Source organism: Melanaphis sacchari, unplaced genomic scaffold, assembly GCF_002803265.2.
Source record: "Melanaphis sacchari strain LSU unplaced genomic scaffold, SCAv2.0 Contig395_pilon_pilon, whole genome shotgun sequence".
NCBI lineage: Eukaryota > Metazoa > Arthropoda > Insecta > Hemiptera > Aphididae > Melanaphis > Melanaphis sacchari.
The window spans coordinates 401,244-420,522 of record NW_020271251.1 but is presented as its reverse complement, the minus strand read 5'-3'; the positions used below and the strand labels follow the sequence as shown (position 1 = coordinate 420,522).

The window sequence follows — 19,279 nt, the reverse complement described above, 5'->3', positions numbered from 1 at the left end:
CCCCTCCCTAATAATTTAAATACTATGATAATATGATAAACCATAAGGGGTATGTAAATTAATACCTGTATGCATATAATTAATAATCTGTATTTATTAGTATTATAATTTGAATCAAATATTCAAATATATGATGATGATTTAAGTAACATACATAAGATTTACGAATTAATAAAAATCTATATTCATTTAGGTACATAATACATATTAAAATGTTGAACCTACATTGGTATAAATGATAAAATAATTAAAATTATATAACTATAAAGGATAAAAGCGCTTTATTGCTTCGTTTTAGATCTTAAATTATTACATTAAACTTATTATTGTTGTATAAGATAAAAAGTACAATATTTTAATATGATACTTGTCTCAAATGTAGGTACAAAGCAAAGAAAATTAAAAAGGTAGATATTATTCAAACGCTTAAACGTTTAAATTTGTAATTATTTATCTGACCTTATACTTATAAAAGAAAACCACTACTGTCAACATTTTTAATACTGAATTAAAATTAAAATTATTTTATTTGAATAAAATTAAATCATAGATGAGATTAAAAATATTAAATCCTTGAAATACCTTTCTTATAACAGTAAATCATATTTTTTAAATTTAAATGAAATACATTTTTATTATAAACAAAACAATAACGACTTGCGAAATATTCACGATAGCGTGCTATAACTCTTATTTGTTGTTACAATCAATTTAATAACACATTAAGTGTAAATACGAAAAAAAACCAATGACAATATGACGTATACAAGGAAATTTTTAGTTTTTTATTTAATATTAAAAAAAATAATGTGACCTATAAATATAAATGAAAAATAATGTTATCTATATTGAGTTGTGCGTGCTTTTCAATAATTTATAATACATTGTTCTTTTATTTTAACTTGCACAAAATACTCTGTTATTTATATTTAAATTAAATTGTGTAAGGTACATGTAAATTAACCACGTAATAGTAAGTTAATTTTCCGTAATGATTTATATGTTAAGTAGTCCGCTATCTAGTGGAAAATCAAAGCAACCGTGATTTTAAATGCATTATAAGAACTGTTTTTATTTTAAACACAAATCGCTTTCATGATTTTATCTAATTTAATTAATTACTAAGACACTCTGCACATTTGAATAAAGTTGACAAAACTTAAAGTAATTAATTTTTGATTTTTGGTAAAGCCATAATTTAAAATACTATGTTATGTAGTCTTAATTATCTTATTTATAGATCGTTTAATGCAGATACTTGTTTCCAGTCTTCGGTAAAGAGACAGATAGATGGAGGGCTACATGGCTTTCCTAAGACTTTTTTCCTGTACTGTTTGTACTGTTCGAAATATTTTCCATGGAAAATACAAAATCAAATCATTGCGCTCATTGTGAAAGAACTTTGTATAACCATCAGCCGTATAGGTACACACAGGTCGATCTATACAATGTGTCAAATTTGGATTCCTTAAACCAGCAGATTTTTTTTTTTAGACAAAATTGTCGTCACGTTTTTACTTTGCATGATAAAATATTGATGAAATGAAAAAAAATTAACCACCACCAATTTGAGTTATTGAGAACGGTTTCCACGTTGTCCTTGACGAAGATCGTGAAACGGGGCACTCCATCACAATCGATGAGTGAAAAAACATGTTTAGTGGGCGCTGACAATATAAGTGATTTTTGTCGTGCGTGGCGCACCTTTGAACTGTTTGAAAATCTGATAACGATCACGCGAGTCACCGCACAGCCATATAACAACGTGAGTACGGGAAAACGATTCAAGTGAAAGTCTATGGCGGTGGCGACGTAAAGGTCGTTTGGCGTGATAGAAGAAAGAAAAAAACGAAATAACTGACCAAAAGGGTGAAACAAGCAAAAATAACGTAAATACACGAAATCTGGTGGAATATTTATGGATATATATTATTGTGAACGGGACGCGATGAAGAATGCGAACTTATTACAATTATAGGTACATTAAAAATTAAAATACATATAGTATAATATGTGTGTCAAAAGGGCTAAATTGGAGAATTTGACAATTCCACTAGAAAATCGCAATGAAATACGTCATATTATTATTACCTTCCACATAAACACTGTATACCTTGTACATATGTGATAGGTTCTATATGCGGCGCGTGAAAAGTTGACGTCGGCGTGCCAGTCAGTTAAAAAAAAAAAGAATAATAAAATAACGTACACCGTACAGCGATACGAAGGAAACGCGGTGAGGTCATCTATTGTTCGAGACGCGGACGCACGTGACCTCGAAGTACCATCATCATCATCATCCAAACACATCACATTATATATAACATCCGGACATCGGAAAAACGTTTCCGATTCGTGAAAGAGACCGGTAGAAAAATAATATTATAATAACGTATTTGTATTGTCGAGTTGATAACGCGCGCGCCGGACGGACAATAAGCCCCGGCGTTTCGTACCCATCCAGCGTGCTCGTGCTCAGATCGTACATCGTGCACCGAAAACAATATAGTTATCGCATGACTTACTACGCCGCGTACAGGGCACACTGGTTTCGATTTTGTTATGATTATAATATTATTTTGATAATATCAATATCATAATTGTATGCATACACTTAGCAGTCCGACGAACGCGTCGCTCGAAATTTGGTGTTCGTTTGGATAGTACGCGATGGTCGGAAGAGTGGATCGATGGTGGTCGCCGATACGAGAAGTTTATTCGTGCAGTTATATGAATATAATAGAAGTAGGAGTTATATCAGAGGTGGGAAAATCGTATCTTGTCTACAAATTATTAAGTAATTTAAACGATGTTTCTTATTTTTCCGCGATTACAAAGTTATCAGAACGTCGACCGCGATACTCTATGAAACGATTGCCGTAGTAACCGTTTCGTGGTCGGTCGACGGAAGATAATATTACATAATAAATCGTCGTATGAGACGTGTCTGAAATAATGATTTAGGTCCGTATCGAGTGAAATTGACCGGACGGATATCTCCGGTACATAATGGTACTCAAAGAGCTTTCGGCCGCCGTCAGTAGTGTTATCGAAAAGAAAATAACTATTACGATTCCGTTACCCGTAAACGCTCTGTGCATAAAATATCTATCTACATAATAATACAGTGCAGGCTGCGCACAATGTTTTAGTTTCGATTCTCGATGAAAGCGGCATTGCGATGAATTGAGGTTTCGAGATTTTCTTTTTTGTAGAACAATTGGAAAAATTGCAAATAAAAGCTTCCTAATATATGTGTATAATTTAATATACAATAACATAAGTACATTACATTCTTATTAAACGTTTATAATATCGTTAATTATAATGATTTATGCATTTGCACGTTTTGTTTCGATGTTTGACCGAAGTGCATTAATCAAAACTATTACAGCTAGTAAATAACCACTAGTCTTATACTCTTATACAATAATTTAGTTTATATGCTGGAATGTTTAATAGTCATTGATATTTTATTCGAATTTCTCTAGTGTGAATGAATAACAATTTTACCAAGATTATTATTTCTCTTGTTTGTGACGTCATGAAAATTAATCGACAATTTTGCAATTACATTTGTAAGTATAATAGTTATCGCACCTACTGTTCACCAATCAACTATATACACTTAAAAAATAATATACCAATAATATACAAAGTTAAATTTTAAAATAATAAATCATACTCACATTACATAAGAAAAAATTGGTAAAACGAAATTTCTGAATTATAATTTGCATAGTGGTGATTTGAAGTTATAAAAAACAACAAGGTATATTTAACAATAGATAATATTATGGGTATTATGTTAACAATAAATGTACAACAATATTTTGATTGAAGTTCAATTTCGGTAATGTGTTAAAAAAAATAAAACTAAAATTATTAAAATAATTCAATCTATAAATATGAAAAATATCATTTCTCGTCCAACGAATAGCAGCTATCTTCGACGCGAAGGTCGGGTAATTAAATTTGTTTGGTTCGTTGGTTACGAGCTAGGAAGTATGAAAAAATGATCAAGTGTTAATATCTAAGAGTTAAATCACCGGATGAGTCTTTAAGAAGAAAAAACTACTAAAACGAAGGTTCTATATACATCAGAATTTACGTATTAAAATATTCTTAGATGATATTTTAATCTACTTTCTTGATTTAAAATTTGTATAATGCATCCGTGCGCTAAAAGGCTAAACTATTAATAAATTACGGAAATAAATAACTATAAAATATTTAAGACCACGATATTTTATTTTATAACTTTAGTATGTCCTCCAAATAACTATGCTTGAGGATCCATTAATGAACTAGTCGTGGGTATTTGTGTGTTTACATTCTTCGATTCTATTCGAGTGTACGCTAAATGCGTATACACAACGATTTGCATAATAATAATTAGTTGATTAGTCGTTTCAAAAATCGTCTGTACTTATTATTTATTACCATGCAGATAATTTACATGCATAAATCTCAAATTTCCAATCTAACACAGCTGTATATTAAGGTTACATTAGCCAGTTTTTGTATTTCAATAATATTAAATGCATAAGTCACCACGATTCATATATCTTAACAAATATAATACCATGAAAAATATATTAATATGTACCTAGATGACCTCAACTTTATAATAGTAATGATCAAACATCAATTACAAAAATATTTGTAAAAATCAATAATTTTCGATAAGTCTTTAAAGTGCACATGGAATTTTCTGTAATAATCATTTTCAAATAAGTGCTTTAAATTATACATTAAAATAAAATTAAACCCACACAGTATTTAAAAATAAGTCATTATTATTATATTATTTATTTTGTTTAGAACTGTAACCGTGTTTGTCAACTGAAATAAGATAATTGTATTAGTTATTATGCAACCCAAATGTCTCATTATATTGTTTTAAGCTCATGAGACTGGATAGATCTTAAAAGTTTATGATTTCTAAAATGTTTATTTTAATTTTCTATTTAAACTTTCCAACTAATGTCAATACTCAATAATATATCTAAACTAACTAGCAGCTGGATGTCATTGGAATTTTTACAAGTTATTAATACCACTCTCAATATTATTATACACATATAAAAAAACAGGTACATACACGTCCTGTTTCATTTAGGATGCTGTCATTCTTATATATTTTTTTTTTTGGGTGAATATATATGACTAATTTTATGTTATTAATCTACTAGTATAGTACATAACTTTCCAAAATTAAATATAATAATAATTACGGTACAATGCGGTTCAGCGGTCGGAATAATATCCAGACCGCAAAAAAACAATAGGAACCCGGAACAATTGTTCAACCCGAATGGAAAAAAATAAGGTACGAACGCCTAATAACATCACTCGTCATTTAATTATGTTGTTTTATTGTTTCGTTAATATTTTCTTGAACTTACCGATTCTTGAATTCCATGGCAAAAAATCTACAAAACTTTGTCTCCTGGTTCGACCGTTTATTTCAGTCTAAAACAATAAATAAAACAAAATCAATCGATATAAAATGTTAAGTGTATATTATTAAAATTAATACAAAAAAAGTATAAATTGTACGATAAAAAATTTAATATAGATCACGGTCTGGTCGAATACAAGCACTTTTGCTGTCCGTTTCAATAGAAATGTAAATTAAGCGAGGGTGACATATTATTGTTATGACGTAATACTTATATTACGAGTATATGACTTAAACGTATTTACTACGACTTATAGGTGCATGCAAGTTACAACACAACCACAAAAGCTTTTGTCATGGCTTTAGAGGTGAGAACCACACACGAAAGTTCCTGACGTCATCCGTAGGTAGGTACAATTAATTTGAAAACCATTGAACTATCCAAGACTTTTTAAGACAGTTTTTTTTTTTTTTACAAACTATAATTCCTACATTTTATCCGCATCACGACAAAATATCGTATAACATCGTTATGCACTTAATTTTTTAACACCTCGAAAGTTGTATGTCCACCACTGTAAGAATATAATTAGCTAATTACAATGACAATATTCACTAACATAGTATATAGTTAATCACAGACATAACTTTTTAACAGTATAGGTAACATAAGACTCTTTAGGTGAGGCTATGAAAGAATTGATGAGTGGGGCTGTAGCTAAAACCTAAAAACCAAAAAAATATTTTATTTTCTAATTTTACAATTTCTTGTTCAACGATAGGACTCCTGTAAAAATACTGAGAGAGATTACTATTAACTAACAGATGTTTAGATCAAAAGGAGAAAACAAAATTAAAGTAGAAGTAAACTATAATGAATAACAAAATATTATCGTCTCCACTTAATATTTATTTATTATGAGCAACTCAATGATAAATGTTTCCTGTGACCTTTATGAGAATAAAATATAATTTTAAAATTAACGCTGTTAAATATAACGGGATACGCCTGTACTTGTATATTATAATATAATAATATTGTGTTTTATAATCGAGAGAAATCGGTGAAGAAGCGCTAACGTTCGTAAAGTTAAACTCAATGTATAAACCTCTTAGACTCGCTAGCGTCATAAAATAAATACCATCATGTATGTACACTATTGTGTGACCAACGACGACATTTATTGTTTTATTCTCATTCTTATATAATGTTGATGATCGTTTTGGACGTGATGTCTTATTGACGTGTATTGCATATCATGTTTTATTAAACTTATTACCAAATATTGATTGTATTTAAATTAACAAACCGTTAGGTATATTTTTGATTAATATATTTTTTTTCGCGTTTTTCTATAATTATTGTATTTGATTGTTCGTAATGAAATTATTTAATCACGTAAATTACTTTTCAATTCATGATAATATTTTGAAACCAATACCATAATGTCACTCGATATATTTTGTATGTATCACACGTATTTGAAAAGTATTGATGACTGTTTACTATTTTGTAATTTGTTATGATTTAATGTGAAATTCTACGCGGAAGAAAAACCACACGAGAGTGCTAAGTATTATTCAATCACCTGATACGAGTTCGAAATTTCTCTTACTAAAATTGACATTTGTAAAGCACCAAATACAGTCAATATAAAACATCAAATAGCTGTAAGTTGCGTGACTTAATTTTTAAAACAATCAACATAAATCTAGTAATATCTATAATAACTTTTGAATAATTGAAATTATTTTATTAAACTATACATTACTGTCAAATATCTATTTAAATTAAGCTTTTAATCAGAACATTTTGAAAAAATACATAGGTACCTAATAAATTTATAAAAATACTAAGTAATTTATAACTGATATTGCAGTTTGTATCTTTATTTTTATTTTTATCTTTAATTTCTGTATTGTCCCATACAATCGCCTCAAACTCAACTCAAGGGTATTCGTGACTAGAAGATTTTAAACAACGATTACTATTTTTATAAACTGTATACCTACTAAATCGAAATTGTATTAATTAATTATGTGAAATAAATTAATAAATAATTATTAATATAACAGATTACGATGAAATAAAATAATAGCTATTTCAGATATGATAATAGCATAGAACTAATTATCGCATATTAAACGTGTAATATGTTTTCATTATAGTTACCTATATTCTTAACATCACAAACAAAACTATAAAAATATTTTAAACATATTAAATAATTCTATAACTATTCTATAGAACAATAAATTTAGTCATCTTGAAAATTGTAATACTTTTCAGGGTAAAATATAAATTATACATAAAATATACGTATAAACGGCTTTCATTCTCCCTCAGTTTTGTTTTTTAAACTATTTTATGACTACGTCAAGTTTTATCAATGTAAAGATCAATCTAGTAAATTAAATTTTTAACATTTTAGTACTGCAATATAAATTATTACAATACAATAGTGTTTATATACATCTATATCGCACACGTACACTAAACGTATTAGTGTCGGAGCCATGTACCTGCAACAGCAGCAATATATTATACGTGATGTGCACTTCACTACTGAATCCAATGTAGTAAAATAATATGTGCATATATATATATATATATATATATATATATATATATATTTATCACGGAAACGATTTTATTTTTCAATGAAAGGTTACTATCTTATATATACATGTACACTATTATGACGAATATCTGTTAATTATCTATTTTTGGATATTGCCGTTCACCCGTTCTCGGGACATTATAATAATAAACAGTAATAAATGCACGTGAAGTTGGGCCTCCAAGTCGATTAAAAATAGTGGCAAATAAGTTATAAAAACAATTGTAAAATATTGACATTGATTTAGAACCGATGTGACAAAAAGACAAGGTATGTTAACTTTCTCCTACCTCATTTATTAAAACTTCAATTGCAACGAAAATATTAAGTTAACAATTATAAAACTTTGTTTGCAAATATTTCAAAGAAAATTAGAAAATATCAGCTTCAATATTGATTGGGATCGACAAGATATTTTTTTTTTTTATTGGCAGAACAATTTCACGTACAATAATGATGTGGCAAAATATGAAAAATAGTTGAAATAGTATACCTATATAGCACACTATACGTATGGCGTGCGTAACAAGTATCATCAACGTGATAGGCACAAGCATAATTTAAAAGAGAATTAACAGAGATATGTTGGCTCAATAAAAACAAATGTTTTTATTGTTTACATAGAGTTGCTATTGGCTATATAAAATAAAATGTTTATTATAAAAAGATATAATTATAGACCTATATTTTATATTTTCTCAGAACTACTCAAATTAATGTGTGTATAATTTGCATTTTTAATAGAGTTTAAGACGTTTAGTTTATAAAATAAAAAGTCATAATCTGGTAACATTTAATATAAAAATCCATTTTTTTGACCAATTTTTATTAAATTTCCACTAATAAATTTAACAAATTCTATGTCAGATACTTTTTATTTTTCAACATATAAATGTTGAGTATATAGATGACGTACAAAAAAATATACTTTTTATTATTATTATTTTTATTTATATATTATTACCATTAATTATAAAAAAAAAAAATAGTTATTATGATTGGATAATATCATATTCTTAGACCTGTATTTTATATTTGGTCAAAACAACCCAAACATCTTACGTTAAAAACCTGCGCAGCTTATATTTAACGACGAGTTTAAGAAAGGGTAAATCCACGGGCATTTAATTTGTCACGGACAATGCCGCTCAGGATCGGCTTGTATATTATAATAATACTATAATATTATGTATAAACTGCCATAATTATATGGATTGACGATATCTTAACGGCCGAAGGATGGAGTTCACGTGTTAGAATAATAAAATTACGTACATTATATTATTATAGGTTAAACTATACCTAATTATTGTCATTATAGCTTAGGTAGGTACTGCAAGTGAAACGTCGGAGGCGGCCGCGGCGGCAGATCGATCGCTTTCGCGACCGTGCGAGGAATCTCTGCGGTCGTCCGCATGCTGCAATGTCAAGATCGTAGGTATATGTGCACACTCGTAGATTTATGCTCACACACGCCCGTCGCATATTATGATGACAAAACGATAGAAAGTCGATTTGCATACTCCGCACGCGTCTCGTGTAGTAAATATCAGAGAATCCGTTTGTACACACTGGCACTGCATCGCAGACAATGGACAGCCGCTTTGGCACGCGACTTTCCGAAACGCAAAAGCGACCGCGCCCCCCTGGACGACCGTGTACTAATCGGGCTCGTCGTCAGAGAACGAATTCAAACCATATACCGTTAATTAAAACATCCGTAAACCAAAGTTAGTACCAAAATTGTAACGTATAATACGCTTGTATATTTTATTACATAGATATATAGCTGCAGTTACCTACCATTGGGGAGACTTTTGGTGACATATTAGCCACTTCCACACCGTACAATTTATTATATTGACTAACACTAAATTATTATGATTTATGATCGAACATAATATTATATTATCATCACGTTAAATGAAGAATATTTAAAAATATATTAATCATCACTACAATAGTATCCGTCATAAGCGTATAGCTGCTTGATAAGACGCCTTAATATATAGAATAGCGCCCTAAAAATCCTAAAAACTGCACTAAAATTCCTCGAAAGAAAAGAACCAAAAGTGATTTTGAAAAATCTATTTTTTAACATACTTATTTTGCTTAAATAAATTGAATAATACATATAAGCGATTTTACCATGTGTCTCTTTCGAGATATAGCTATAGTCGACAATTCTATAAATAATTATCTACGTATTCGTGACCACAGAACACGCATATCGGTATAATATACCGTAAACCTATGTACGGTCTATATGCGACGCACTGCTCGCGCACGCATCGTATACCGCGTAACACGACAACAATTCGCGTGACCCTTACGATTACCTACCTCAACACCGTCGTAATAATACACAATATTATTATCATTATTATCCATGTCCAAAACGCGCAAAGAAATAATATTAATATATATTATATAAACACACATAGGTAATCGTGATAAGTACGTTTTATTTGAGATCCATATAGAATAACGCGAGTTGAGACATGCATCAATAAAGACACTCGCGGTATATATTTTTATACTGTAATGTTTATAATATAGTGTGCATAGTGCATGCTGTGTATATTATATAGATCGTGTGAGAGGTTTCCGACACAGTCGCTCCATAACTGCACGGTCTCTGGTGATATATTATCCGCTAATTAATGAAAGCTACTTGATGATAATGTAATTTATTATTATTTAATGTTTAATATGACAGCGTCAAGATAAAATCCGACGGTTAAAAGATTATATTATCTTACATTAATATTAAATATTATTATAATATAACTATACAGAGTTGAATTCCTTTCCGATTGTCATCAACCACAATAATAAATACATGAATTATATCGCATACGTACTATAACATTGTAGGTATATTAAATTATATTGTTGTAAAAAAAAAAAACTTTTTTCCTCGTCTGAACGTTAATTCACTATTTAATATCATTTCCTTTTCGTGTAGAGCGTATACAAGACAGTACCTATATTAAAATTTAATTAGACCAAAACAAACTTGAATAAGAACATTATACTCCACACTGAACGTGCCTCTATTAAGTACACTATAAACAATAATAATTATCATGTAACTAAAACAAAAATTATTACAGCGAACCCGGTTGACATTGGACTCTTTTGGTTAAAAGACGTAAGCACATACATATTATGGCACTTTAATAAACAAATGGAGGAATTATTGTAATATGATAATTACCTAATCTGTAAAACGTAAATGATCTTGACCTAAAATTCACACAACTATATTTTTTTATGAATAACCGAAAAAAAAAATACTATAAATCCACTGCAGTTGTTCCATGACCATTTATGGGCTTTTTTTTTTATCTCGTGCCTACCTACGATTTGCATTTATCAATACGCCACGCTTCATCTGCTGTCTCGCAGTAAATATATTACTATATCATAATATCATAAGATATTTATATTTATTTTTATAATAATTCACGAACCGTTATAACAATATTTTATTTCCGGATATCTGTGCCAATAACTGTTATACGTCCGAGATGGAATAGCGCGTTGATAACGTTGAAACGTTTGCGTATACGAAATAACAACAACAATAATAATATTATCAATAGCATTAAAATTGTATCGCATCTCACGTCTCGTGTCTTGTGCGAAAAATTGAACGTAGGTATGTGTAAATTATATTAATATCATGCAAATGCAGTATAACAACAATAGCTCAGCGTATTTCAATGGCACCGTAGTAATTGTATACGCCTATTTAATGTAAGTAATACTATATTATCTATTCACTGAGTGTCAAGTTGCAAACAATATCATGATGCATTTTTAGATGACGATTAAGAAAATCGTATTCCAAACACCGATATTGTAGGCGCATACATGATGAACGATGTACACGATGTAGGGTACGTCCACGCTCATTTCACAATCGAAACTAATCCAAACATTTAAAAATACGTATTTTTTATGTCGTAATCGTTTGTATTATATTTTCTTGGAATAAATACACTAATCATTTGACCATCCACCGATGATGATTCATTTGGCAATTACAACCTTATCATTAATTAATAACTTGTTAAGGTTTTTTTTTTCGTGAAAAATTGACGATCTATTAAAACCAAGCTAAAAGCATAGTATAATATTATTATACGTCTATAAAGGTGCATATTACACAACAGACTACGGTTTGCGCCATAACACGTTAAAACATGTAGTTAATGTGTCCGAGCAATTAAATTCCATGTTAAAAACTAATTGCCCCCGCATAATAAAATATATTATAATTGATAATAACAATAGCACCATTAAAATAAAACAAAATACATAATAAACGTACACAGAAGTCATTGACTAGGGACACTTTTTTTCCAACATTCTAAAATTTAAGTTGAATAAATTCCTTGGAACATTTATATCTCTGTGTTACATCGTTTATGGTTCACTCGTGACCAAGGTCGGTGATCTAATGGCCCCCGCATTTTGGACTAGCGGTGGCTACATCCGATACACATATGACGTATCGTATTACTATAATAACTAAGGTACTAAAACATTATACCATTATAATGATATCATATTTTATGTCACATATATTATTTTAAACGTTTTAAAGCAGTTTATTATATAATAAAAATAAAATGACGTGGGTCAACGACAGCACGAAGGAATGTAATACGCATTGATAAATATTTTGAAAACCTTGACATCAAAAACACTATTTAAATCAAATTAAACTTCAGTTTCGTAATCTGATAAATTTATTTTGAAAAATAAATACACTTTTAATTCGAGTATAATATTCAATAAAAATAAATTATTAATAATAATAACCGTAACGATCAGATCAAAAAATTTATCGAAAAATTGATTTACTGACAGATGACAGTGATTGAAAGATAATTAATAATGGTCAACATCACGGGAAATTATCACAACGAATATCGAATAAAAATGCAATTCAAAATTAACAAACACCCAAAACATTGATAACATCAAAATCCATTTTTGGATGTGTCTGCCTATAGCAAGCATGTTGTTAACAACAATAATAATAGATGTAACTAATACTTTGAAAACAAATACAATAAAGAAGTAAGAACACGCTGTTTTAGGTCAAGACCGCCTGGGTTAAGACTCTATCTGTGCGGCCAGGAATGTCCACACTCCGCGTAAAGCTGATCAGTAGTTTTGCTATTAATATTGTTTCGTCACAAACTGCAGCGGACTACCTATAAGAGATCATTATATAGGTGCGTTGGTGTCATTTCTTTTGTAAAATTATGAAGTCGTGACTGGTCTGCGGGAATGGTTGTCTCGATTTAAAAATATGTACGACAGTAAAAAATAAATAAACTTGTGTTAGCTAGCTCGCTTGTGTTAATACGTCGCCAAGTAAATAGCAAAGCAATAATATAATATATTATTATTATATTATGTTTCCGGATTGTCAAGATAGTACTTGTATGTGATCATGATAGAGCTATAAAACGATTTTCCTTCAAACATAAGATATGCACAAAATAGACTGGATCGTCAAATCATATCTAATGAAGCATATTTCACAACGTATAATTTTAAAAGATACAAAGACAAATAAAATATTACATTCATTGTTGTTTTTGCATTTTAATGATTTTTTAAATGTACTCCACTGTTATTTATATCGAACAAAAGAGCTTAGTATTTGTATTTCGTTTAAATCACTATATTTTATTAATGTATTTCATAGATGTGCGTTCTTATATATAAAATCATTAAAAGACTAAAAAAAAGCTCGAGTTTGTAGTATATTGGATAATAGATTAAAAATAACAAATACATTTGAATCTGAAAAGAACTAAAACATGGCAAATAAACATTTAAATGCTTTCGTATTAAGTAATCATTTACATTGTATATTTTTGTTGTATTGTGAAAGAATCGAACACGCGCGATGTATACATTATGTCTCAATGTCACGATATTCAAAATTTACAATAAGTATATGGATTTTTAATTATATTTAAAAAAAACAAAAATATGCGTAAGAAATTTAGCATACCTAAGTTTTTTTTGTCAATCAAAGCGTGCCATTCAAAAATCAATACCTGTACAATAAGTATTGTAGTCTTGCCATTTATGACTTTTGTGTATTTGCCTTTAAAAATAAACAACTTTAGTGCTATATTTCTATTACCTGTGTATAATAATATAAAAATATGTAGGCTGTACTAGTAAATACATGACGAATGGGAACCTATAGGTAATGTATGGTAATAAAACGATCATACCGCGATGAACTTAACTACACCAAATCGATTCTGACTATCACTAATTTTAATTATGCACGAGTGATAGTATATTATGATGATGATAAAGACCCTATTAACCGCTTTCTATTGTATTCGACTAATCGTGGAAGTTCTGACTTTATAAATATAAATATACTTGTATACTGTATAAAATACAACGTAGTCCATTTGACCACTTATAACTGTACTTATTAAACTAAATGTATGTGTTTAAAGTATTTACAACACTAAATTTTTTTGTTTCATCATAGCGGTTATTAGGTTTATAAATTATTTTAATGACAACTATTATTTTTACTTTGCCTAATCTGGACCAGACTCTTCTTTTATATTAATATTTATTTAAATAAGTAGTTAAATAACCGGTAATTTGGCAAGAAGTACTCTTCAAAAGTACCTAATGTTGTCCACATTAATATGATATGTTTGAAATGTTTTTTTATTCGGCCTTAAGTGTTCGATATAAATAAATCAACATTTTTTTTTTTTAGAAAAATATCATCGTGATTAAAATGATTAAACAAGACATATGTGTTCCCGTAAAAAATCTGTAAAAACCACTAAAGTAAAAAAAAAGTATAAATCAATTAAACTGATCCAAGTTGAATGTGATAGATAGTTGAATGGATCACGCCGTACAGTGTATAGTATGTTTATTATACATTTGAATATCGTACGTCATTTCGAACATAAATCATCTCGGACTGCGCACTAAAATACTCGAGGACGGTTCGCACGATATCAACGATGACGTCTCGAGACGCCTGTCCAAACAGACAGTGGGAAATAAAAAATAAAAATAAAAAACCAAAACGGTGAGCACAATACGAATATTTGTTTTTCGCAATAATAGACTTATCACACGCGTATAGGTACGTGTGTATATAATATATTATTATAATGCGTATACAATAGTGATTACGGGCTGCGTCCGTAGTCGTTGTTTTTAATAATAGTAATAATAATACGTTTATATACCTTTATGTGTTATAATAATACAAAAAACGTCATTTGGTCGACCGACGGTCGTGACGGCCCGCGGTGGAGGCGCTGCTGGACCGCGGCGTTCGGGCGCTCTATAGCAAGTTCAAGGTCGCGGTCGTCGTAGTTATGCGCCCGAGACACGGAGAACGCGACGAAAAACACGCTGGGATAACCGTCATCGCGGTAGACGACGTGTACGCGTGCTACGAAAAACTTCTTAGACAAACAGGATAACGCTGCCCCCCCCCCCCAATAACGACGACGAAATTATTATTATCACTAGATAGGTAAACGTATTATTATTGTATTCCGGACGTTGATTGACGCCCCGGGACAAACACCGGGGAATACCAATAAACATTGATTGGATACGTAAAAAATTAGTGGTTAGGTTAGGTTTCATAAAATATTTTGATTTAGATTTAAATGCCTTAAAAACTATCAAAAAAATAACCACAATAATCACAAAAAAAAAAAAAAAAATGCAATAATGCCCTTACAGTAAATTTGGTATTCCTTTTATAGACGCATAATTATTATGGAAAGGACAAGAAACGACGATTCGACTTTTATCGTTTTTGAGAATATTTCATCTTAACTAAACTAATAATAGTACCAAACATGTGTACCCACAATAAATAATAAAGAGTTTATGGAAATAAATGCGATAGCGATGTATCTCCAACTGACCGATTAATATTTTGTTATTAGTCGTTATTCGTCTGTGCCTCGGTAAAACACCACATCCGATAATCGTTGGTGATAAATGAATATGTTGTCGTCGAATTCACACATTAAAGAACAAAAAATACCAAAGAAACAATATTTCTTAGCATAATATTTTGAATTTCCTAATGTACAGTAAAAGCTCATACAATGAATTTATTTATCAAATTCTCTGAAAATCAATGAACGGTTTGGAAATATTGAAAAAATGCCTTTCGAATGAAAAAAAACCCCGCAGAAAAACACGGAAAAAAAGCAAAACTAATAGTTCCAACTTTGAAGTGTCTGTCAAACAAAACGAATCGTGTGTTTGGAACGCAATGTCCTAGAGCACCCAAAAAATAATACACTTGTGCATTGAAATCCTGGCCCAAATCATATCATAACATCGTGTTTGATATTGCTGTTACGTATTATACCTACAGCATCTCATCGGAAAACGCTCGGCAGTCAATCGCGCGAGTGTACTATTATTCGCCCGTCGCTGCTGCTCCCTTTCACGCCACGCCGCTGCTCCCAATGTCGCGCCGCTGCCGTTTGCCCTTGTCCGTCCGATGTTCGTTTCGTTTGCAAATAATATTATTGTGTACGGGCCGGATGAGTAACCCGTTCGGTGCTCGTCCTCAGGCCGTCCATAATATAATAGTATAACACCTAGTCATCCTTACCCGCGATTTATGGGTTCTAATATCTTCCGCGTCGCGATGTACATGTACGTTATGAATAGCGTGTACACACCAATAGCAATAATAATAATTACGCCGTGATTAATGCGTTCGCGTCCGCGTTCATAGAAGTTGTAGGTATGTACAATATACAAAATAACATTATAGTGTCCCATACAAATTATACAGAGCGACACTCGCATCGCTGAACGGTCAGTTTCTAGACGAATTTATTTATGTTTTTGAAAATATTTTGCTTTCACAAAATGCAATCACGACTCGATATTTTTAATTTTTTTATCGTCATTTTTTTCCCGTTTTTACTTTTATAAACGATGACATAATCATAAGTTTTTATGTCGTATATATTGTTCCAAAGCGGAATATTTTTCGAAATTTTGGAGTTCACAATTTGAATAACAAAGCTGTACCTACTCAACTAGTTCTAAGCTTTTAATTTATAATAAAACCTGCAAGAAGTCCACAGGCATTTTATAACGCAACTCCACTCTCCACGCGCGTCTTAAAAAGAAATGCTTAAGATTAATTATCATCAATTATTTTTGAACCCGGTTTTAGCGACCGACCGGTTTTCGTTCCATTTAAAACAGTGAAATTTCATTTCGTCATTAAGTTTCAAACGCATTCGACAAAAATAAGAGTAAAACGTTTCCGCGCGCCCAATCGGTCATATATTATGTGATAATCATTTGTAATAATAATATAACAATATAACGGTTCGATTAATATTATAAATTGTAATATATGTTTAAAACCGGTGTTAATGTATTATACCTGCCTTCTGATTTTTATTTTAAATATTAACTATTTTGATTATGTGTAAATATTTTAATATTAAGAAGTTTAGATAAGTATTTCTGTTTACTATTTTATCATTATGTATAATAATAAGGTTGAATATTTAAAATTAAATGTCGTATTTTTATTTCGTATTTGCACATAAAATAACAACGTAAATTTGACTAATAATTAAAAAAAAAAAATAATGTAAAAAAAAATTAATTTAATCAAAAATATTGAATAATATTAATATAGTAGCTATTTATATATTGTACAAAATCGTATTAAATAAATTTACTAAAAATAAGTTGAGGCATATCAGGCATATATGCCAGTCTTAGATAATATGTAACTTATATATTTGTTAATTTTATAATAAAATAAATGAAACTATAAATATATATTATCCAAATTTAGTTTATATTCTAGCACAAAATTCCAGATGTGTACCTTCCTATTATCTATCATCTATCTTGTAAAATTGTATTTAAAAATAAAATACTAGTAAATAAATTGATGGGTGACTATCGCTATAATAATATAATTAAAGGTGCTAAAAGATAAAATTCTTATAATTTATTTATCAACAAAAGTTGAAAAGTTGAAAAGATTAAAATGTAAATTCAATGAATATACATTAAACGAATACTATACTATTATTTTATACTAAAATTCTCTTTTTGATAAATAAACGCGCCTAACTTGTTAGTTTTAAAAAAAAAAATGTTAATTTGTAATTTTTTTATAATTTGTCAACTTTAAATACTAGGTCATTTATAAATTTTCATCAGAAATCACTTAAAGAATTAAAGTGTTATATTTACAAAATTAAGCACCATATAATTTTGTCATTACCCTAAAACACTTTTTTTATTGTTCACTTAAGACTGATTATTATTTACAATATATTATATTATATTATAATAAACCTAAATATAAATCAATTATATAAAAATATTATATTAATATATATTATATATATTATATTAATTATATCATATTTTTATATAAAAATAAATATAAATTCGATCGCAACAGAAAATACCGGTACGTTCCGCGATAATGAATCCATCTCGAGCGAACTAATTAATTGCAGTTCTGACCATGCATATTAATTATGAGATAAAATCGTAAGAATGTAATGATTGTTGGTAAAATACGATGGTGATACTGATAATACACGTTTAAGATTAATAATATACTGTGTACAATGTTAGTGCGGTGAACTTACCGAAGAAGCGGGTGTGTAAACTGCGGCGGCGATGCTCAAAAGAAGCACCGCGTACTTCGTAACTTCCATCTGACAGATCGTCTTATCCACTGGCAAAAAATAAATTTAGATAGAAAGAGAAAAAAGAGACGAGAAAAGGAAAAATGTAAACAGTAAAATGTTGCTTTTTCAGTTTTGGAAAAATGTATGTGGTACACTTTGTTATCGGATGGATAGTAATTATAATAAATCGTGTGCGCATGAGGTACCTAAATGTATCTGGTCTGTGCGCGTGTGTGTACGACTTGGGAGTGCAACAACGATAGTGAGAGTGAACCGACGGTCACTTTCGATGTGCCGCCGTAGCCGCAACCGCTGCCGCCGCCGTACGAAGAGGAGGCGCTTGTGCGTGGTGTGCTCGGCCGTTCGCAATTGCGTAACCCCCGACCGTCCAGCTGAATCGCACGCCAATAATACGATGTCTATATGATATTATTATTACATATTTTATCGCGTCTGATTGAAATCGTTGTAACTTTCGGACCTCTCGTGTTTGTCCACAGGTATTTCCATGA

General features: G+C 30.0%; 1 protein-coding gene across 1 annotated transcript in view; it reads right to left on the bottom strand.

The window, feature by feature from the left end:
- The window catches only part of LOC112597212 (peroxidase-like), a 41,416-nt gene extending 22,371 nt beyond the window's left edge, over positions 1–19,045 (bottom strand). The window contains exons 1-2 of the mRNA XM_025343164.1: positions 18,726–19,045; positions 5,409–5,475 (exon numbers count right to left, since the gene is read on the bottom strand). Coding sequence (XP_025198949.1) covers positions 5,409–5,475; positions 18,726–18,794 — 136 coding nt within the window. The 5' untranslated portion in view covers positions 18,795–19,045. The remainder of the gene's footprint in view (positions 1–5,408; positions 5,476–18,725) is intronic.
- Between the last annotated feature and the right edge of the window lie 234 nt (positions 19,046–19,279).